Source organism: Olea europaea, chromosome 13 (assembly GCF_002742605.1).
Source record: "Olea europaea var. sylvestris chromosome 13, O_europaea_v1, whole genome shotgun sequence".
Lineage (NCBI taxonomy): Eukaryota > Viridiplantae > Streptophyta > Magnoliopsida > Lamiales > Oleaceae > Olea > Olea europaea.
Window position 1 is genome coordinate 29,439,058 of NC_036249.1, and position 23,943 is coordinate 29,463,000.

At 33.8% G+C, this 23,943-nt stretch overlaps 2 protein-coding genes across 3 annotated transcripts; one reads left to right on the forward strand and one right to left on the reverse strand.

The window, feature by feature from the left end:
* Nucleotides 1-1,493: 1,493 nt before the first annotated feature.
* LOC111408113 (mucin-5AC-like) lies at nt 1,494-5,331 on the forward strand. Of its 2 annotated transcripts, none has more exons than XM_023037904.1 (6): nt 1,494-1,839; nt 2,216-2,369; nt 2,588-2,645; nt 3,289-3,400; nt 3,566-4,447; nt 4,756-5,331. In XM_023037904.1, the coding sequence occupies exons 1-6, from the start codon at nt 1,834-1,836 to the stop codon at nt 4,975-4,977; spliced, it is 1,434 nt and encodes a 477-aa protein (XP_022893672.1). In that variant the 5' UTR covers nt 1,494-1,833; the 3' UTR covers nt 4,978-5,331. The 2 variants fall into 2 exon arrangements, with proteins under 2 accessions (XP_022893672.1, XP_022893673.1); XM_023037905.1 differs by lacking the exon at nt 1,494-1,839 and adding an exon at nt 1,954-2,103.
* A 1,774-nt stretch (nt 5,332-7,105) lies between these two features.
* LOC111408638 (clathrin light chain 2-like) lies at nt 7,106-19,669 on the reverse strand. The gene is made up of 3 exons (XM_023038379.1): nt 19,418-19,669; nt 8,350-8,490; nt 7,106-7,438 (listed from the first exon to the last, which is right to left on the reverse strand). The coding sequence occupies exons 1-3, from the start codon at nt 19,667-19,669 to the stop codon at nt 7,106-7,108; spliced, it is 726 nt and encodes a 241-aa protein (XP_022894147.1).
* Between the last annotated feature and the right edge of the window lie 4,274 nt (nt 19,670-23,943).

Here is a 23,943-nt window from a genome sequence, read left to right on the forward strand (position 1 = left end):
GAAAAGCCAATTTCCAATTTTGGCCTTGAAGAAAATATTTAATAACCCCACACTTTAGAGTTCTTACTTTTTGGTCCCTGCAACACTACATGTGCTTAGAACAGAATGTCTCCCTTCTCTTCTCAACCCTAGCCTACGCCCCAACTAGAGAAGGCGATTCGTTCTAAAGTTAGTTCTCGTAGATCTGTTGATTAGGTCAAATTTTCATTGGTTAAATTGATCTAATACTTGTTATTTTCTGTAAAGAAAATGAAGTTTTAGTTTTGAAACTACCAATCTTCATATGTTGGAATTTTAGCAAACATGACAATTATTTAAATATTTAGCCCTTTGGCAACAATTTTTTTTGGAAAAAAAAAATAATAAAAAAAATTGTTTGAATAGTGATTTTTAAGAGAATGTGCGATTAAAAATAGAGAAAAATTTTGAATTTACGTGCAGAATATTTATGTGGTTGACAATGAGTATGTACAAAAAAGAGGCCGAAAATAATGGCCGTAAAATATGGGCTTGTTATTAATTTTATAAATTCAAATATTAATTTTAATTATACATTTATAACTACAACTCGTTATTATTTACATATTTTGGGGAACTACTACTATTCCTTTTGCTATTTCTATTTATAAATTTAACAAATCAAAGCATACAATGAATTTAAAGAGAAACTATTATCCATTATCAAATTTAATTGCAAGAAAAATATTCGAAGTTCAAACTACAAATATCTCTCTCTTTCTTTGTAGTTGTTGAAGGCAAAACTACCAACTATGTTGGAATATGAAAACATGACATAAATATGGGTAAAATATTTCAAAAACCAAAAGACTTTTAAGGTTATTTTCTAATCATCATTGAATATTAAAATGTTTTCAAATAGTTATCATATTTTCAAAGTCGTTCCCCAATCTTATCAGTCACTTGGGATCATTGGAGAAATCGACAATTTTATTTGCCAAGTCGACAATTTTATTTGCCAAGTCGACAACTCATTATATGGAGATAAGGCGACAAATTGAAATATCATCGAAATTAGAATGATTATTTAGACAAATGTTAAAATTTATTGACAGTCGAAACAAAGCTGAATGGCATCATTCACAAAATAGGTGAGTAATTTCTATAAATTGTTGGTTTATAGTTTTGAAATGTATCATTTTCAGTCAAAGACTCAAAGCAAAGATAAGATCCTATTACTTAGTACTAAACAAAATGAACACACCATTAATCAAAAGCCAATGATTTTGAAAGCAAAATAAAACTGCAAAAGCCAAAAGTTACCCATCAAAAGCATTTTAAAAAGAATTAAACTTGTGGTACTTCCGGGGATACCGAAGCGTGTACCTAATGGACACGCAGCGACCCCCGATTGGAGGAAGCGCCTGTCCCACATGCACTTTGTCCAATGGGGGGTCGTCGCGTGTCCATTAGGTACACGCTCCGATACCCCCAATGTACCGGTAGCATTACCGTTTTAAAAAATAGCATTCTCGATCCTTGTTCATGCTTCTAAATCAACTTTTATATATTAGACAATTACAGCTCAAAATCAAACTTTGATTTCAAATCCTCAGATTGTTGCGTTGTCTTCTTCACCCACCCCACGGCACCCCAACCCATAAACAAGGACACAGTGAGATCCTTATCAAAGGAATCCAAAAAAAGACTCCTTGGTTCATGAACTTCCTTTCTTGTTTCCCTCCCATATTTCTCGGGTTCTTATCTGTCCGTGTATAGACATTATAGTTCTTGAGACATACTAAAATAATACAAAGATAAACTGCCGCTGTCGGCCTGTTAAAACCATTTTCTTGGATTCTCTTTTTAATAACAATGGCTGTAAGTATTTGATCTTTCTATGTATTCACATACACGAACTCTCTCTGTTTATAATCTACTCTGTGTGCGTGTGTTTACTTTCAAGTCAGGTGGGTACAAATTCAAGTCATGGTTTTTGATGTTTTTGAGTGTGTTCTTGTAAAATCAGCTGAAAATTTTGATTATATATAAAGAACTTTTAGCATCTGGTGGGGTGGAGGGGACACTTGCCATTATATTCTTGCTTTTGATTTAGATCCAGTGGAATCTGCTTGTTGTTTTGTTGTAAAAAATGAGTTTCTTGATTATGCCTTACTTTTTCTGGTTTCTGTAATAATTTTTTCATCAAATTAGATTTTGGGACTATTAGCATTGATATTTTGATTTGCCAATGCAGGCTTCTGTTCATTTTAGGCCTCAAAATAGGGATCTTGGAATGGTAATGAGGCAAGTAGATGAAGATCTGGCTATTTTCTTGGGGATGAAAAATTGCGAAAAGGAGAAGAATGATCTTCTTGTTCATGATTCTATTGAGTTTAATCACTCAACAGGTACTTTTTGTCTTAATTTCATGGTCTATGGTCTGAGTTTTGTCCGAGCATGTTCCATATACTGGACTAGACAGTACAATGAGTGTGTGTCATATCACATTTACCGGTTAAATTGTCAAGTTCTTTTGCGTTATCATACTCAAATTGGATCCAGATTTATGCGTTTTCTTGTTATTATTCTGCTTGAATTTGTATTGACAGACTAGAGGAATTTGCAGGTTCGATGCCTGATGATAATTTCCTTAATTCGGAGATTGACAGAAGTGGAAATGATTGGTACAGTTGAAACACTTGCATTAACTTTCTGTTTGATGATGCATTGTGTTTTGCAATCATTTATGGAATTTGTGTGCTTTGCTATTTGTTGATAGAGAATTCAGTCCCTAAAAAGTACTTGATAATATGAATGTTCTCCAGACTCGGGTTTTTTACATGACATGTTTCTTAAGTTAGGATTCACAAAATTTCTGTAGCTACAAGAGAATAAATATGCACCAGTTCCTCTAGAATAATAGAACTTTACCAACAATCCCATTGCAGCTCATAATTTTAAGGACGTGTAATCACGCCAGTCTTTTGAAGCGGTATAATTTCTGACTTAAAAAACAAACAGCATAAACAGTGGATGTAGCCTAACCATGATATAAGAAGCCGATCCTCTACAACAGAACAACGCTAAACAAAAAAAAATTGTTTTCAATTTCCGGGGAGTGATTTTTGCAGAAACAATAATTCATTGCAGCCCTCGTGACTTAGAATTCGATATGTAGTTGTCTGTTGTGGTATATCACTTTTCTACTTGTGTCCAGACTGTTAAAGACTATGAAACCAGCTTACAGTACAAGGTTGTCAAACTTTAGTTGTCCTATGAGAGACAGCTTTTTTATATTGTGATGACAATTCCAAATCGTTTTCTCAGGCTTCTTACACCACCTGATATGTCATTACTCCCTTCGCTTGAGGTAGGAGTGCAGGATCTCGTGGTGAGTCTGACTGAACTTCCAGACTTTGGGAGTCCTGTAAAATCCAAGGCAAGTATATTGCCTTAGAATTTTTATTTTTATTTCTCGTTACTTTGAAAATTGGTGTAATGTAGTGCGACTCTGCGACATAAATTGACATTTTTCCTGCTTATTGTTCATCAGTAGACTCAAAAACACATTCTGCTTTATATTTTTATTTAATATGTGTTGCAGCCAGAAAACTCTGCTGAAAAATCAGCTTCTGCTTCTGTGAATAGAAGGCCTGTATCTTCAGGTAACCAAAAATCAACTTCAAGACAAGCAACGCCAACTCGAAGGCCAACTTTGCCTGCGAAATTGAAGCCTTCACGTCCTTCAACTCCTACATCAAGAGCCACATTGCCTTCTCCGAAAAACATGGCTCCTATCGTGAGATCCTCAACCCTAACGAAAACTGCTGCCAAACGATCTTCAACCCCATCTGCCCGACCCACAATAATGATCACATCAAAACCTGGGTCGAGATCTGCTACACCGACCCGTAAAATGTCAACTCCGTCAACCCCACCTGGCATATCTGCTTCTGATCGATCTTCATCAGGGATAAAAGTGGACCTCACAAAGAATCCAGTGCCATCACGTGGAATTTCTCCAACGGTGAAAACTAGGCCGTCAATATCCTCAGGGATGCTTGGTGTGTCAAATGATACTCCTCAAAATATTAGAGCATTGATGCATAAAAGGCCTTCTTCTACCTCAAGGGGACGACCAAGCGCACCGGCCACTCAGTCCTCTTTAGTTCACTCAAGTTCCAATGGAAAACCAAGACGAAAATCGTGCTCTCCAGCCAGAGTACGTGCTCCAAATGGTACTGCTAATAAAAATGGTAGCTCTATACTATCTAAAATTCGAGGACATAACAATGATGGAGATGATGTGAACCCTGTATTGATTGGTACAAAGATGGTTGAAAGAGTGGTGAACATGAGGAAACTAGTTCCACCCAAACAAGACGAACATGTGTCTCATGACAACCCCAGAAAATCGTCCCATGAGAATTCAGGCTTTGGAAGATCACTCTCCAAGAAGTCGTTGGACATGGCAATAAGGCATATGGTTCGTATCCTTCACATTTCACCATGTTAACATTATTCAATATATATCGTTGTTTAGAAAGTAAATAAGTTACAAGTTCTACAAGCACTAGGTGCATATGATGCGTGAAATGACGTGATCTGGCAAGCGTGGGGTTAATGGTTAAACAGTTTTGGTTTGTTTTGGTACGATGGACTAGATAGTATTACACAATGTTTATGAAGAAAAGGAAGTAAATGTTGTCCGTTATTTTGTTTAGTCCTATCTAGTATTTCCTAGTATCAAATCTTTTGTAATGTCATAAATCACTAATCAGTTATTTTGGACAGGATATTACACGAAGCGTTCACAACAATTTACGCCCAGTTTTAACTAGCATTTCAGCTTCGTCTAACTATGGTGTTCAATCAAGCTCTGCTAACAGCAGTACAGTCGGGGTGTCAGAGTCTCCTTTTGCCACAAACAGCGATAGTTCTGAGCTTAGCATAAATAACAATGCCTACTTTCTCAATGGAGTTGAAGATGAACACAATGAAGCTGGCAGCCAATGATCGCTAAAACACGAAATATTGTTGAGTCTCGACTATCCTGGAATCTTGATCTAGATGATGGTGGGATGTGCAATGCATTCGTGAAGAAAACAACTAAGTTATCGTAGTATTGCATTTGGATTGTGCTTTTTTATCAATGACCCTTTGCAATATATTGTGGGATACCATGTTGTAAGATAGGACTTGTGGGTACTTAAAATTCACAAACTGAAAAGATTCCTTGGGTTATATTACACAACTAGTTTCATTTATCAATTATGTTTCTTGGCTCATGTCTGGAAGCCATTTTCAGCAGATTTTTAGCAAAATTCTGCCCGTTATATAGTAAAAAGGCTGCTGCATTTATTGACCAAACCAAGCAAAATTACCTTTGTACCCTTTTGACATTCATTTCATTGTATTTGAGAGAGAAATTTCAAAGAATTTTCTTGGTGCTGAGTCAATAATGACGACTGCATGGCGATCTAAGTATTTTTCCAATCTACCAAATTATTCTTAAAATCTTGTAAGAATTGTTGTGCTCAGACAAGGGCTTAGTTCTTTTCTAAGAACCATTTTCTTTGTTTCGTTTGAAAAGTTGAGAAGATGCTGGTTTTATAATAATAATAGACAACTTACATTCGTCGTATCTATCTCTATTTCTTCTCTTATTCTTATTCTCAAACACTAATTAGTAGAAATTTTTTTTTGGGGGGGAGGCAGTCCACTTACCCAACCACTCGGGTGGATTTGTAGTTTTAAGGTTCTTGAATTTTGGTTTCTTGTTTAAGGCAATTTATGCATGTTCTACAATCGGATACCAGAGCTAGAAAGCGGAATACTAGTTCAAAAGTTAATGGTAAATTTGTCTTTTGCCAAACTCAAACATATATTTTTTAATAAGGATGATTATGTAGCCTTCATGATTTCATTTTTTTACGACAATTTTAAAATACTTTTATAAGGCATAGTTACATTGAAGGGTCCCAATCTTCTCATTGTCACGCTTATGTGATCATAATTTTTTGGTAGCATCTACATAATGGATTATTGATCGAGATCTCGTAGAAATTCTAGGGGATCAATTAAAGTACTTTTTCACTCCTTTGTATACAAGCAGCTTCTCAAAGAACGCCCAATATGAAACAAGTTGTGACTATACAATCAAAAGATGATGTCCTAAATGATTGCTTTAATGGAACTGGGAGCCAGCAGGCCATAGACTTGGCAAAGATCGGACGATGGTAATTTGCATATATCGTCTTCTCTACTAAGTAAACGGAAACAATGAGCTATTCCTTTATTGACATCAACCCCGTTAGATAGTTATCAAAGTATCGCAGAGATGATTCCTAGAGGATACACCCTATGTAATATCTAATCATTTACAATCTTTTAAACAAGTTTTAGATCTTTCTTAATTTTTATAATTGTTATATTAATATCTTGATGATACACTAAATTGGTAATAATTGGGATGGAATTAGCCAAATGCTATGTCTCTAATACGATGCAAGATCATTGTTAACTTTGGTTCTTAACTTCAATGTTAATTAAGTGTATACTTTGTTCTCTACGTTCAATTTTTTGAATAGGTTATTCATTAAGGGCTCGTTTTGCAATGTTTTTGAAAAGCAAAAAATTGCTTTCGATAATTGAAAACTACTTTTGAATGTGTTTAATAATGTTTTGTTTGGTTAAAGAAACTTTTAAAAGAAGAGACTTAAAATAGCTTCCTCAAGGGAGAAGTAAAAGCAGAAACACTACTAAATGAGCTTTCAATGCAAGTTTGAAATGCAATATTGACATTATAATCCACAAAAGTTTATGTAAAATGTCGTTTGGTCTATCGTACTATGTTCTTTTTCCATAGTGACGAGGCAGAAGGGAACAATGAGAAAAAAAGAAAAGACTAGAAAGATAGAGAAGAAAAAAAGACTGTGGACATTAAGCAAAAATAAATGTTTCATTAACAAGAGAGAATTAACATCTCAGATAACGAAAGCAACAAACAGAACAAACTATTGTCTTTACTTGCACACCAAATGACGAGAGTTATCTTACAAGAACTCCATGAAATTTGCAAGACACGTTCCAAGAATATGCCTAAATTTGATGTCTATCTACCCAAATTCATCTCCACTAATTTTCATTTTGCAACACCTTTCGGGCTTGGACACAGTTGGAGGTTTAGCAGACTCGGCGGTTTTAGCCTCTTTTCCAGGTTTGAGTTCGGATGGCGGCGGCGAGCGAGTTTGTGTTTGAGTTTGACGAGTACTTGACGCATCCTGGAAAGATCAGTTGGCTTGCCAGTTGCCAGGCTTAAGGCCTCGAACCACAACAATGGAAGGCTGCTTTTCTTTTTAACCTTTTTACCTTTCTTCTCAATGGCCGGAACTTCATTTGGTATAAGTTCAGCAATTGATTTCCAGTATGTTTTGTTGGCCTCTTCATGGAATTTTTCTCTGCTTTCCAAAGCAAACTGCAGAACACAAGTCGAATTACAAATTTAGCTTCAATAAACATGCATATTGCCGCTATAAGTCTCTCCTTATCCATTTAAATTTTTAGATAAAGTGATTCAACATAGATTAAGAACAAATAAACACCCGAATCTAACTCTAATCACCCTTATCCATTTTATGAACATTCTCCATGCGTCAAACGTTTGATAAAAATCGAATCTAGCATGCACGTAAAGGGTGTGTCAAAGACAAAAAATATATAATTAAACGTATCTCTTCTGTTATGCTTGAGCGTTAGACTGGATGAGGTGGTTCAATGTTTGCTAAGAGATTGACGTTATGTCTTGTTGTACTAAAAATAAAATGACAATCAATGTGTACAAGTGGAAGTGGAGTTGACTTATCACGAGTAAAATGGTTAGGACATACTTTACGTAAACACAAAAAAGTCCACATTCACAAGAGTGAAACTGTCTTGCTAGAACATGGGTAGATCAAAACTAAAATGACTAGTAGTAGTTACTAGTTGCTATGGATCTAATTATTTTACATCTTGCAAGTTGCAATGAATCAATTAGATTTGCGAAAGCGGATTAAGGTAGTCGACTCCAAAATTAATTGGTAACAAATCTTGATTTCATGAGCGAAATTTTGGGCCAATTTGACAATACTTTTACTTTCGCTTCTAATTCCTATGGAAGAGAAGCCTGAACAGGCTACCTTACACTAATTTTTTAAAAGCACTTCTGATCAGACAGACCTTTCAAAAAAATTATCTAAACACGTTCAAAAACAATTTCTTAATCTTTGAATTTTCAATACCCATGCCAAACTGGCTCTTAGTTTACATGCTCAATCAATATAGTGTAAAATCTTTATGGACTCAATAATTGATCGTTGAAGAATTTATTAAATTCATAAATTTAACCTTCTCCTTCTTCCTGTTGAAAGCTCTGCTATTCTCACATATGATATTCCATTTCTTATAATGTTTTGCTTTGTATTCATCAGCTTCATCAATTATTTCTTTCAACATCTCCTTCTCTTCCAGCCGAATTGCATTTTGCCTGCAGAGTTTAGCACAAAGGTTGTTGGAAAAAAATGAGTAAATGGCTTATTTTTAGCACAATTTTCGGTGAGACCCGTTGGTCTAATCTGGAAGATCAAAATTGATTCGTGTTCCCCCCATGAGAATATCGAAATCATATATTTACTTGCCAAAAATGAAGTTCGGGTAAAAGAAAAATTGGAGCTCAAAGTTGACCATTAAAAGATGGTTTATGTACGAAAAATGAGTTTATCCCACATAGGAAAATTATGAAAGCAAGAACCACTTTATATATGGCTACACATTAAAAGGGTGTAATCATGTGTAGCATAGAGATTCTCTCCAAGTGCACGCACAGGGGGTGCAAATCACGGATCGAAATAGCTTTCGGACCTTGAACTTATGTGTGGGCGCAACCTGCGTACACGAATGTCAGACCGAACAGAGCAAAAATTAACCCATTTGGAGTATCCACGTTTTGCAATTTTTTTTGTTTTCTCCAATTGACTTTTGAGTTTCTGAAACTTCTAAAACTCCAATGGTTACTGCAGAAACTGAAATAATTCCAATATTTATTGTGATAGAGTTAATGGGCATATTTAACTTATATTAAATCTCATTTTTCAGCAATTCTTACACACGAAATACAGGAGAAAAATTGTGTCTGCATATTATCATTCTCGGCGAAGTTGGTCTGTCTACAAACATAATCTCGATTTCTGTCAGCGTCGTCTTAGTGGTGATATTGTTCAGATACTAATCAGTTTGTCAGAGTAGTATTTGTGATGCTTATATCCTATTGGTTTTATCGTTGTATCCTTGAAAACAGACGCTCGAATTAATTTTCAAGCACTTACGGTGAGAGGTCGAATTTGTTTTAAGGAAACTGTGCTCTTACATGCCTCGGGTTTAAAATTCATTTCATATTTATTTATTTCCTGCGATTTTATCTTCATTGTTCATATATTTCTGCAATTTATTTGTGTACTTCATATAATTTGTAATTTTATTATTTTGTCGTTCTATTTATGTTTCAAATAAAATCAGATTAACAAGAAGAAAACGGGAATACAGTTTCTCCAAACTTTTTTACAGAATACAGTTTTGCATATTGCATATACGGTATATGTAAGATCGGTAAGTGAAAATACAGTAAACTTTTGCATATATAGTATGTTTGTGCAAATACGGTAAATTGTTGCAACTATGGTATAAAATGGTGGACTCCAAAACAATTATTAGTCAAGTGTAAAAACTCCAAGTGATTCTTCACGAAACTCATGCCGAAAGGATATTTTGAGTGAAACTTTTCAAGTGGTTATAATTATTGAAAAATTGCCCCCGTGTAGAAAGATTTCAAAAATTATTTGAAGTACAAACGAAAGGAAATGAACGTCGAAAAACTAATTGTTAGATTTCGAATTGAAGAAGACAACAAAAGTTTTGAAAAGAAGTAGTTCAATCCTGTTGTGGCTAAAGCCAATGTTGTAGAGCATGGTCAAAGTAGTAAGACCTACAAAAACAAGTCTAGACCAACCGGTGGCAAAATGACCAAGCAATGACCGAAATATGGAATTTCTAAGAAATTTTTTTAAGGGAATTGCTTCAATTGTGAAAAAGTAGGCCACAAATTTTCGGAGTGCAAATTGTCAAAGAAGAAGAAAGAAGCAAATATGGTTGACTACATGGCACAAGATATGTCAGAGCTGAATCTCTCTGCCGTCATTTTTGGAATATGGTGGGTTCAAACCCTAAAGAGTGGTGGATTGACACCGGTGCTATGAGGCATGTGTGCTATGATAAAGAGCTGTTTGTTGCGTTGGAAATAATTGAGAATGGGGAGAAATTGTTTATGGGAAATTCAGCAACTTCTGAAATTAAGGGTGAAGGAAAAGTGGTTCTGAAGATTACTCGGGAAATAAGCTGACTCTTAACAACGTGCTATATGTGCCGAAAATTCACAAGAACTTAGTGTCCGGGTCCCTTTTGAATAAGCATGGTTTTTGCATTGTATCCGAGTTAGACAAAGTTGTTTTGTCAAAAAATAGAATGTTTGTCCGTAAAGTTTATGTTTTCGATGTTATGTTTAAATTTAATATAATGGTTGTTAAACCAAAAATGAATAAAGCAGACTCTTCTACTTATTTGCTTGAGTATTCCAATTTATGGCACGGTAGACAAGGACATGTTAACTATGATACTTTAACGAAGATTAGTTAACTTGAATTGCATACCCGAGTTCTATATTGATTCCAAACATAAGTGTGAAACTTGTGCTGAGACAAAATTGACAAGGTCATCGTTTAAATCAATTGAACGGAACACAAAACCACTTGATTTAATTTACAGTGACGTATGTGACTTAAAATTTGTATAAACAAGAGGTGACAACGAGTATTTTATTACTTTTGTCGATGATAGCACCAAATACTGTTATATATATTTGCTAAAAAGTAAAGATAAAACCATAGAGAAATTTATTCTCTATAAGAATGAGGTTGAAACTCAACTTAATAAGAAAATTAAGGTGTTAAGAAACGATCTAGATGGTGAGTATGAAGCACCATTTATAGTGATGGCAAGTCACCACGTCCCGCCCCGATGGGTTGATGAGATGGCGCGGGCAACCCCGCCCCGAACCCGTCCAATGAAAAAAATAATAATAAAAAAAATAAAATAAAAATATATTTATATATTACAATTTACAAAAGGGCTGGGACGCTGGGTTCAGTGGGTTGTCCTAATCTTTTCTCTTTCTACTCCTTTTCCTCTCCTCTCGTCTCTGCCAACGACCAAATCAATTTCGAGCCTTTCCACAAATACAAAAGCTGAAAACGCAAGAACGATTATCCACGACCCAAATTGCAAAGCCAAACCCTAACCCGCAATCAATTTCGAACCTCCATTGACGGCTTCCCAAAATCTGATTTACGAGTTGCCAATCTCACTGCATGGTGCATGCAGGTTAAAGAAACGATTCATTGCTAAAAGAAAAAAATTGATTATTTTACTGTGTTTCTCCTTTTAATTCGTCATTTTATGTTTTGTCTTAATTGGACTCAGATTTGAAGTTAATGATATGGGATTGTGAATAAAGTAATTGTTATTCATTCTGCTCTATCTTCTAACTATTGGTTTTTTTTTTCAATGAATCCTTTTGATTACTGTCTTCTACATGTTCTCTTTGGATATTCTCATGATTTGTTGGAGGCTCATGTGTCGAGGTGTCAAAAGATTGAGTACAACTCTCGATCTTTGTCAAAAATCATGAAAAATATTTGCAAGATTCATTTGTTGTAGTGTTTGCACGTTAAATTCATGTATGTATGTATGCATGCATTGTTGGGTCGTGCATTTGTCAATTGAATTGTGTCTAAGTGCATTTGTATATGTCGAAGAGATGTGTTTGTAGAGATTTGCATTATAATGGAACATGTTTAATGCTTTTAGTTCAAGATTCTCATCAACTCTTCTTAGTATAAAAACCTAAAAATACATGGGAAACGATTTACTCGTGCAAGCTTCTACACGCACACACATATTTGTGATTCTAGCATCTAGCATGTTCATGTGAATTTCACATGAGTATGCGTCATATAATTATGTATTTGTTCAATTTGAGTGCATTCGACTCAAATAAGAGGCAGGGTGATTGTAGAGCTTGAGCATGTATTTGATTTACGAGTATGCATCATATAACATGTATTTGATCAATTTTAGTTTTTTCTTCTTGGACTATGAAAAGGAAATTTCAATCTTGTTTCCGGAAGATAGGAAGAGCAAATTCTTAGGAATAACTGAACAGTTATGGGATTTTCATGTTGTTACATAATGCAGATATTTCCTAAATTGTGCTTAAAGTGTAAGATTTTGTCCATAATATAACCGAACAGACATGCATAATATATTTCCATAATATTTTCCTGTTGAAAGAATCAATATCTGTTTGTTCTCAATTGTGGTATGTTCACTTTGTGCTTGGAAGGGGTCATCGTCATTCAACCCAAAGCCTAATTCTTCGACTAGTCATCATATGCATTGGCATTTGATAATTGGTCAATTCCTAAACTTTAAATACAAACAGAACAGTGGGTTGTTGGCTAAGATTTTGATTGTGAATTAGAATCCTTGGCTAAATATTTGAGGATGTGTAAACTTGTTGGGATGGATAGTAAGGAACCTTGTAATTTTCATAGAATAGATATGTAATTCGGACTCAATCAAGATGCTCTGAGATTGTTTTTTCGGTATATTACAAGTCGTTATATGGATTGGTAAAATTATTTCATGCTTTTGAGTGATGATAAGTTTCTATATCATCCGCCAAGACTTTTTGAATCGATGTCACAACGCAGTATCTAGACTAGTAGAGGAAAAGAGTATTTTGTTTATGAATGACTAAAAAGGTATCACAATTCGCTCTACTTCTTCCGTAACGAGTATTCTAGGTATAATCAGATATCGATATCACAATTCGATTTTGGTGCATTTATAGGTAACTTTGCAGTGCCTGTGAATGTTTATTTTCTGGTAAGTGAAACTTTACAGGATCTTGGCTTACTTGGCTAGTTCTTTGTATTTTTTATTATTGTTCTTTGTAGAAAATTCGATTTGTTTGATGTCGTTTGTTATTTGCACAGGCCCAAGTAGTGCTGGAATTATTGGATTAGGACCAATACGCGAGGAAGATAACATGACCGATGTACCGGAGAGCAATGTCTCGCAAGAAGATCCAGTTGAACTGTTACCAAATGCGGATGAAAGGACAATAAACCTAAGTGACGAGGAGCATGATATTGGAGAAATATCATTTGGAAAGAGGAAATTGACTTCAACTGTGTGGGAGCACTACAAAAGACAGAAAATTAGTGAGAAATGGAAGGCTATATGCAATCATTGCAAGAAATAATTAGGGGGTGAAACAAAAAATGGTACAAAGCATTTACATGATCATTTGAAGATATGTGTATTCTGTTATAAGGATAATACTTACCAAGCAATATTAAATTTCAAAAAGGATGACATGAGTGGCAAGGTCACAATGGGTACTTACTCTTTCGATCCAGATAGGTGTAGATATAGTCTTTCGAAAATGGTGATTTTGCATGAGTTTCCTTTGTCTATGGTCGATCACATTGGATTTCGAGAGTTCTTACATGACCTACAACCATTGTTTAAGGTTTCTTCTCGCAACACTTTGAAGAGCGAATGGTACCATTTTGAGCAACCGGACTGAACGTGACGTCTCGACATAATATGGACCATGCTCTTTTTCATAGCCTTGAGCAAGCAGGTGACCGGGGCCATCAACCACTCAGCCATCTCTCCAAAAACATTTTGAAAATCTATGAATACGAGAAAACCAAAAATATGATTGCACTTGAAAAGATTGAGAGTCGAATTTCGATCACTACTGACATGTGGACCTCTTCTAATCAAAAGAGAGGATTCATGGTTATCACTACTCATTTCATAGATGATGCTTGGAAATTACAGAGTCGAATCATGAGGTATAGTATAACATTTAATAAATCAGATCGCATGGTGGATTTTTTTAAATTTGTTTCTAATGTTGAAGCTCCTAGTAGTGTGAAAATCGAGCTTGATACTTTTTTGGATGAGCCTATATTGCCTCGGTCAGATGATTTTGATATATTGACTTGGTGGAAAGTGAATTCAATCAAATATCCAACTTTATCTCGAATTGCAAAAGATATTTTGGCCATCCCGCTATCTACTGTGGCATCCGAACCTACTTTCAGTACTAGTTGTAGATTTCTTAGTCCATACAGAAATAGACTTCACCCCAAAACTTTGGAGGCTTTAATGTGTGCTCGAGATTGGTTATGGGCCGATATTCACGGTATGATGTATATAAACATTTGCTTTTTATATTGTTTCTTTTATGAATTTTCTTATTACTAATTATTTTATTTTATTAATAGCAAATTCTGTGCCGTCTACATATTTTGGAAGTTGCTTCAAGATGAATGATGAGGATGTTGATGAGGAGGTAATTTTATTTATCACATAATTTAAATTTTAATCATAGTTATTATGATGATATTGAGGATAATATTTCTTTCATTTTTTAGGATTTATTGAGTATAATATTTCTTTCATTTTTCAGGATCCATTTTCTACAATCTCTAAACTGCTGATGAATAAAGTTATAAAGATGGAAAAATATCAAATTTATTTTTGGATAAAGAAGTGAAATTTAGTTACAATGTAATTGTATTTGTAATTATTTATTTTCGGATATTGTTTGTTTCGAGTACTTAATTTGGATGTCAGGGTTTTCAAATTGTGAATTTGAGGAAAAAAAAGAAACGGGGCATGACTCCGCCGGGTTCCGTCTAAGGCAAGGCAGGGCGAGGCGGGACAGATTACTAACAATTTGCTGAATTTTGTGCACAACACGGAATCATACATAAAGCCAATGCACCTTATTCACCTCAACAAAATGGTGTTGTTGAACGACAAGATTGTACTTTAAAGGAAATGATGAATACAATGCTAGTAAGTTTCGAGTTGTCCCAAAATACGTGGGGGGAAGCTGTTCTATCAGCAAATTACCTTTTAAATAAGGTGCCTCGAAAGAAAATGGAAAAGACCACTTATGAGTTATAGAAAGGAAGAAAGTATTCCTAAAGATACTTACGAGTATGAGGGTGTCTTGTTAAAGTCGTCGTTCCAACACCAAAGAGGGTAAGGATAGGGCCAAAAACAGTAGATTGCATTTTCATTAGCTATGCACATAATAATAGTGCTTATCGATTTCTTGTGTATAATTACGAAATCCCAGACATACATAAAAATACGATATTTGAATTAAGAAATGCTTCATTCTTTGAACATGTATTTTCGTACAAGTCCAAAGAGGATGCAAGCTCCTTCAAACGAACTTATAAGACCATAACTGAAAATAGTCATGACGAAAAACTAATAGAAAAGACTAAGGTTAGACGTAGCAAATGGAAAATGATAGAAAATCGTATGGTCCTGATTTTCTGACATATATTCTAGAAAGTGAACCTCAAAGTTATCAAGAAACTGTGAATTCCTCGAAAGGACCTCAATGGAAGGATGCCATTAAAAGTAAAATAAATTTCATACTGTAAAATCATACATGAGAGCTAGTGGATCTTCCTCCAGGAAACAAACCACTATGCTACAAATGGATTTTCAAAATGAAAATGAAAGCAGATGGTACTATCGAAAAGTACAAGGCTAGATTAATAATAAAATGTTACAAATAAAGGGAATGCCTTGATTACTTTGATACGTATTCATCAGTGACGAGAGTAACATCTATTAGGGTGATACTCACGATTGCCGCTTTGCAAAATCTTGAAATACATCAAATGGATGTTAAAACTGCCTTTTAAATGGAGATTTAGAAGAAAAAATTTATATGGAACAACCCGAGGGGTTTTCATCACCAAGACGGGAAAAGAAAGTTTATAAACTGGTGAAGTCACTATATGGCTTGAAACAAGTACCCAAACAATGGCATGAAAAATTTGATAATGTCATGATAGAGAGTGGATTTAAAATCAATGAGTGTAACAAATGTGTTTATGTCAAAAACACTAAAGATGGTTATGTCATTTTACGTCTTTATGTTGACGACATGCTTATTGTTGTTAGTGACAATAAGATGATTGAATCCACTAAGAATATGTTAAATTCTAGATTTAACATGAAAGATATGGATTTAGCTGATGTTATACTTGGAGTCAAAATCTCAAGAATATCAGATGGGTTTGTTCTAAGTCAGCCACATTATATGGACAAAATTTTAGAAAAATTTAATAAGGATACTACTGACTTGGCTAGAACAGCGATAGATACAAGTCAACATCTATCTAGAAACAAAGGTGAAAATGTCTCTCAAGTAGAATACTCGAGAGTTATTGAAAATCTAATATACTTGATGAGTTGTACAAGACTAGATATAACCTACACACTCATTAGATTGAGTTGATACACGAGTAATCCAGGAACTGATCACTGGAAAGGAATAGTAAGAGTACTAAAGTACTTAAGATATCCTGGTGACTATGGACTACATATACTAGATATTCAGCGGTCATTGAAAGATACAGTGATGGTAATTGGATATATTATGTAAAAGACTCAAAGTACACCAGTGGATTTGTGTTCACATTGGGAGGTGGTGCCATATCGTAGAAATCCTCTAAGCAAACAGTTATTGTCAGATCTACAATTAAATCTGAGTTTATAGCTCTAGATAAATGTGGTGAAGAAACCGAATGGTTGCCCAACTTCTTAGAGGATATTCCAAGATGGTCAGAACTTGTGCCAGCAATTTGCATATATTGTGACAGTCAACCAATAATAGGAAGGGCACGGAGTAATATGTACAATGGCAAATCTAGACATATACGTCGTAGACACAATACCATAAGACAACTAATCTCAACTGGAGTTATCACTATTGACTATATAAGGTCAAAAGATAATATTACTGATCCACTAACCAAAATGTTAAATGGATGGATAGTTGGGAAAATCATCGAAATGAATAGGACTTAAACCTTATATTAGATAAGTTATTACAAAGGAAACCCAACCTAGTTGATTGGAGATCCCAAGATCTAGGTTCAAAGAGACAACCTAATTGTAAAGATTTAATAAAATCACTGTGGGGATGTTACCTCCTGATGTAACAGTGATGCTCGTAAGGATAAAAGATAAGCAATAGGCTTTTAATGATTCTTATGCGTAAAAAATGGAGCCAAGTAATGCGGGTTACTTGTAATAAGAAATTACCTATGTGAGACAGAAGTGGGGCCACTTCTAAGAGAATTGTGTGGGGCTTAATTTTTAAGAACTCTAACAAAACCAGGCACATGTTCATGACCGAAACGAACATAATAATGAAAAATGAATTGTGTTATGAAACCCCCGTTTGGCCCCCATTAAATATCATTATATTATATTCCATTTTTTTCTCTCCTATTTTTATCTACACAGTCTTCCATAAAATAATATTATACGTAAATAAAAAAAATTTCCTTCTTTTTCAACCACTCATTTTAAAAAAAAATACTATTCCACCCATTTTCATTTCTAGAAAATGGGGGCTAAACGAAGGCGAAGAATACTGTGTAGAGTATATCATTACATAAACGGCAAAATAGTTCAAGGACAACACATCTACTGGTCAACTAATAAAGTAAATATGTTTTCACAAGGAAATGTTAAAAGGGTAATACATGGCTACCCTATACAGGTTTCAATCGTTGAACTTTATCACCAAGTCTTATGTCTCACGATCTCGTGTCTCTCTCAAATTCCGTTCTTGTGGCGGATTGTTAGAAAAAATGAGTAGATGACTCACTTTTGGCACAATTTTCTATAGGACCAGTTGGTCCAATTTGGAAGATCAAAATTATTTGTGTTCTCCTCTATGAGAACATCGAAATCATATATTTACTTGCTAAAAATGAAACTCGAGTGAATGAAAAACTGGAGCTCAAAGTTGACCATTGGATGATGGTTTACCGTTTATGTGAAAAATGAGTTTATCTCACATAGGAAAATGATGAAAACAAGAACCACTTTATATATGGCTACACATTGAAATGGTGTGATCATGTGTAGCATAGGTATAGAGGCTCTCTCTACGTGCGCGTGTAGGAAGGATGCAAATTATAGACCGAAATAGCCATCGGACCTTGAACTTGTGTGCGGGCATAACCTGCATAACTCCAATGTTTATTGCCATAGAGTCAATTGACAGATTTAACTTATATTAAATCTCATTTTCCAACAATTCTTACAGACGAAATACAGGAGAAAAATCGTGTTTGCGTATTATCATTCTCTGTGAAGTTGGTCTGTCTGCATACATACTCTTGATTTTTGTCAGCATCGACTTGGTGGTGATATTGTTTGGATACTAATCAATTCACGAAGTAGTATCTGTGGTGCTCAGATCCTACTTGTTTTATTACTACAGAGAAATTGAAATAATTCCAATATTTATTGCCATAGAGTTAATGGGCATATTTAACTTATATTAAATATCATTTTTCAGCAATTCTTACGCACGAAATATAGGAGAAAAACTGTGTCTACATATTATCATTCTCCGCGAAGTTGGTCTGTTGCACACATAATCTCGATTTCTGTCAGCGTCGTCTTAGTGGTGATATTGTTCAGATACTGATTAGTTTGTTGGAGTAGTATTTGTGGTGCTCAGATCCCACTGGTTTTATCGTTGTATCCTGAAAAACAGATGCTCGAATTAAATCTCAAGCACTTACCGTAAGGGGGCGGATTTGTTTTAAGGAAACTGTGATCGCACAGGCCTTGGGTTGAAAATTCATTTTTTATTTATTTATTTCTTGCGATTTTATCTTCATTGTTCGTATATATCTGCAATTTATTTGTGTGGTTTATATAATTTATAGTTTTATTATTTTGTTATTCTATTTATGTTTTAAATAAAATTATATAGACAAGAAGAAAAATTAGAATACAGTTTCGCCAAATTTTTTTACAGAATACAGTTTTGCATACTGCATATACGGTATATGTAAGATCGGTATATGCAAATACGATAAACTGGTGTAAATATGGTAAACTGTTGCATATACGGTAAGCTGGTACAAATACGGTCAACAAGTGCAAATACAATAAATTGGTGCAAATACAGTAAGCTATTGCAAATATGATATGTTGTTGTAAATACGATAATCTGCATATACGGTATGTTGTATATATGATATGCATAAATCCAATATGTAAATTGTATATACGATATGAATGAATTCAGTTTCATCCACTACACTTATTTAGTCCAACAAAGATTTCTCACGAATGCAACAATTTTTCCAATAAATTCAACATATACTATTTGTAAAGGCAGAGATGATAAGAATTCACGCAAGCAAAGGATTTTTCAAAGTCAACTTCTCCACTCTAGAAGAGCGAAGCCTTCCTCCGGTAGCATATCCACCTGTGGTGGTAGAATCGAAGCGTTTTCCTTGCTGTAAGACAACTTAGCCTCACCGACCATATCTTTGAAACCGTATGGCAAGTCCTCCTTAAGACTTCCTTCCCTCATCAACTCGCTCTCGATGTAGTCGGCGTATGACTCTGAGTGAGCTAAGTTGAACTTCTGCAATGATAGTTTTGAGATGATACTCGAGCCAAGCTTTCTCATCTTCCAACCTCTGACGACTGATCTAATTTTTTTGATACGAGAAATCAATCGCCATAAGCTCGTCAGTTTTTACTTGCATTAAGTTCAAATTCTTAAAACGACGTGTCAAATTATAATTGCTTGAATCTTCAATTAATTAAGTAACTACAAACAATATAGTAACACGTGTAAGGTGCAGTGTCGTATTATTGTATGGGAGTACTTATCAGCAACTCGCCAACTGGAATCTCTTTGCTCATGTGTATATGACGTGTATGCATTTCCATTTTAGAGGTTTTTTTCAGTTGTGGGTGCAAATTTTGTTTCATCATATAATTGGATGGTCATATGGTCTTCTGGGCTTCACCTTAAGAGCATGTTCGGCAAAAGCCCACTAATTTAAGCCGTTCACAATTTGTTTGGGCTCTATTTTAATTAAGTTTAGAAAAAATGTATTTTAGAATAGTAAATTTTTGGAGAACGCGTAGTTAAAGTGGAAATTACACTGGCACAGTTTTTTAAAAATTACAATTTAAAAAAGATATTTATATTATGAAAAGAGAGAAAAAGAGAAGAGAGAATGAAGTTAATAAATTTTTTGCATGTTTTATTAAGAATAAAAGCCTCATATTTATAGGTAAGAATTAGTGATACAACATTAATAATTTCTAGTGCTACATGGTACAATTGTCATTTACTAATAAATTTATCATTTACAACACTCCCCATTGAATGACACATTACAAAATATCTGCATCGTTAAAATATTATTTGATAAAAATCCAATGAAAAAATCAAACAAACGAATAAGAGTACAGTTATTTTTAAGTATTAAAAATAACTGCTGCCTCATTAAAATCTTGGTATGAAAATCTAGTGAGATAAAAACGTAAGTGAAGTGATAAGAGTACAGCTACCCTCTCTAATATTGATCACTGAAAATCTTTAAGTCGACGCATTTCAATCTTGTGAACCAATTTCTTAAATGTAGATGTCGACGGTGCTTTTGTGAATAAATCGGCCACATTGTCACTTGAGTGAATTTGTTGGACATTGATATCGCCATTCTTTTGAAACTCGTGTATATGAAAGAATTTTGAAGAAATATGCTTTGTCGTGTCACCTTTGATATAACTTCCTTTAAGTTGGCAATACAAGTTGTATTGTCTTTATACAAAATTGTTGAACTATCTTTTGTTGAAATTAACCCGCATGATACCTAGATATGATAGGTCATATTCCTCAACTATACACATTTTCAACGTGCTTCTTGAATTGTAATAATTTTAGAATGATTTGAGAGTGTTGCCGTCAAAGATTGCTTCACAGATCTTCATGATATAACTGTTTCTCCACATGTAAACACATATTCTATTTGTGATTTAATTTTATATGGGTCAGAGAGATAACATGCATTTGCATATCCCATTAAAGCAGATCTCGACTTTTGAGAATAAAATAATCTCAAATCAATAATACATTTTAGGTAATAAAAATATGTTTAACACAATTTCAATATTTTGAAGTTGGTGTAGAGCTATATTTTGTAAGGAGATTTAAAGAAAAAACTATGTCGGGTCGAGTGCAATTTGTAAAATAAGTTAATGCTCAAATTACACTAAGATATAGTGCTTTAGCACTAAGATCATTTTTTCCATCTTCAAGTGAATGAAATTGATCTTTTTTCTCATTAAGTGATCGAACAACTATAGGTGCTGCTAATAGATGTGCATTATCTATATAAAAGCACTTTAAGACTTTTTTTCATATATGTAGATTGATAAACAAATAATCTTTTTGGGGAAATGTTAAATCTGCAACCCGAGACAGAATTTGATTTTACCAAAATCTTTTATCTCAAATTTATTTTTCAAATAATCCGCAGTTTTGTTGAGTTCTTCAGAAGTTTCAATTAAATTTATATTGTTAACATAAATTGTCACAATTGTAAATGTAATATTTGTTTTCTTCATGAAAACACATGGGCAGATATCGTTATTTATGCCCCCGTTTGTTCCCCTTTTTTTCAAAATTTAATGGTTGGAATTGTATTTTTTGAAGAATGTGTGGTTGAAAAAATAAAAAAAAATTTCGATTTACGTGTAATATTATTTTATGGAAAATTGTGTGGTTGAAAATAAAAGAGAGAAAAAAATGAAAGAGAATGGGGACCAAATGGAGGCTTTATAACTCTCATTCAACAATTAAGGCGATTATATCACATGTGTCTAGATTGTTTTAATCTATATAATGATTTTTACAATTTAATTGAGAACATGGTTCTCGAGCACGTGTCATTTGTTCCTGACACTTTAAGTCCTTCAGGGACTTTGATTGTATGTCACTATCAAGTGAACCATTTAAATAGGCAGTTACTACATTCATAAAGCTCATATCAAGCCTTTGTGACATACTTAAACTACTTAGAATTTAAAAGTGATGGTATCCATCATGAGAAATTATGTTTTCTCAAAATTAATTCCTGGTCTTTGTCAAACCTTGAGCTGTGGGTCAGACTTTGTATATTATAATTTCATTGTTTTCATTTCTTTTTCGTACAAAAATCCATTTTTATCATACATTGATTACATTTTCAGGTGCACGAATTACAGGTTCAAACATTTTTCGTTTCTCTAAAGAATTTAATTCCACCTGTATGACTTCTTTCCATTTTTGTCAATCATTTCTATTTTAACAGTCTTTGACTGACCGTAGTTCAGGATTCTTATTTCGTATAATATCAAAAACTACATTAAAGGCAAAAATATTGTTTATAACAACATTATTTCGTTACCATAATTTATGAGATAACATATAATTGATTGAAATCTCATTATTTTCGAATATGTGTGTTTTTTCAGGAACTATATTTTCAATATTTGATTGATCAATCTTTTTTAATATTACTTCTTTCGAAGTTTTGGTTTGTTTTCTCTTCTACTTTTCTTTTTTGAGGTATAAAATCTTTTGAACCAACTGGTTGATCACCCTTTTGGCGTATTTGAGATTGATTTGTCACAGCAGATTATTCTTCAAGGATATCAAATTTTGTTGAAATATATGACTTTGTCACTTTTTGTGTCAACAAATATATCAGGTAATTGATTTGTAACTCTTTCCAAATGAATGCTTTTTTTAACATCTTGTTTATATTGATTGTTGAGGAGATCAAAGTAAAATAGAGTCATTTTATTCCAACAAATTTTACTTTGCTTTTCAAAATATAGTTTTTCCCTTTTCAAACTAGGGAAAGTCATATCATCAAAATGACAATCTACAAAATACGCAATAAATAAATAACTTGTTAAAGGTTCAAAATACTTAATAATAGATGGTAAATCAAAACCCACATAAATTTCAGATCTTTTTTGTTGGGACCCATTTTAGTATGTTATAGGGGTGAAATAGAGAATTGGACAGTATGACCAAAAACTCGTAAGTGAGAAATATTAGATTCATGACCAGATACAAGTTGCAAATGTGAATATTGATAATAGGTAGTTGATCTTATATGAACCAATGATGCAGCATATAATACGTCATGACCCCAAACAGAAGTTGGGAGTTTTATTTTATAACTAATGATCTAACAATAAGTTATAGACGTTTAATAAACGACTCCACTAAATTATTTTGTGTATAGACATGTGCAACTGAATGTTCAATTACAATCCCAATTAACATATAATAATCATCGAATGCTTGTAATCTAAATTCATCAGTATTTTCAAGACAAATATTCTTGATTGAGTTATAGAAGAATTATGCTCGTAATTTTATGATTTGAGCAAGTAGTTTAGTAAATGCAATATTTTTAGTCAAAAGTAGGCAAACACGTGACTATCTAGTAGAAGAATCAATTAATACCATAAAATAATGAAATGGTCCACATGATGGGTGCATTGTCCCACATATATCTCTATGAATTCTTTCCAAAAAAGTTGGAAATTCAATATTGACCTCCATAGTTGAAGGTCTAATGATTAACTTGCATTGTGAACAAACTAAACATAAATAATGATTGGGTAAAAGAATCTTCTGGTTCTTTAAAGGATGTCCATGTGAGTTGTTGATTATTCGACGCATCATTATAGTTTTTGGATGTCCAAGTCGATCATGCCAAAGTATAAAACTTTTTTGATCAACTAACTTCTAGTGCGTGATAATAATTGATTCAACTATTTTTATAAATGCATAATGCATGCCAGATGGTATGCATGTAGTTTTTCCTTTATCTGACCAAATACAAAAGAAGTTATATAAAGATATTTAACATTATTTTTTTGCATCGTTTC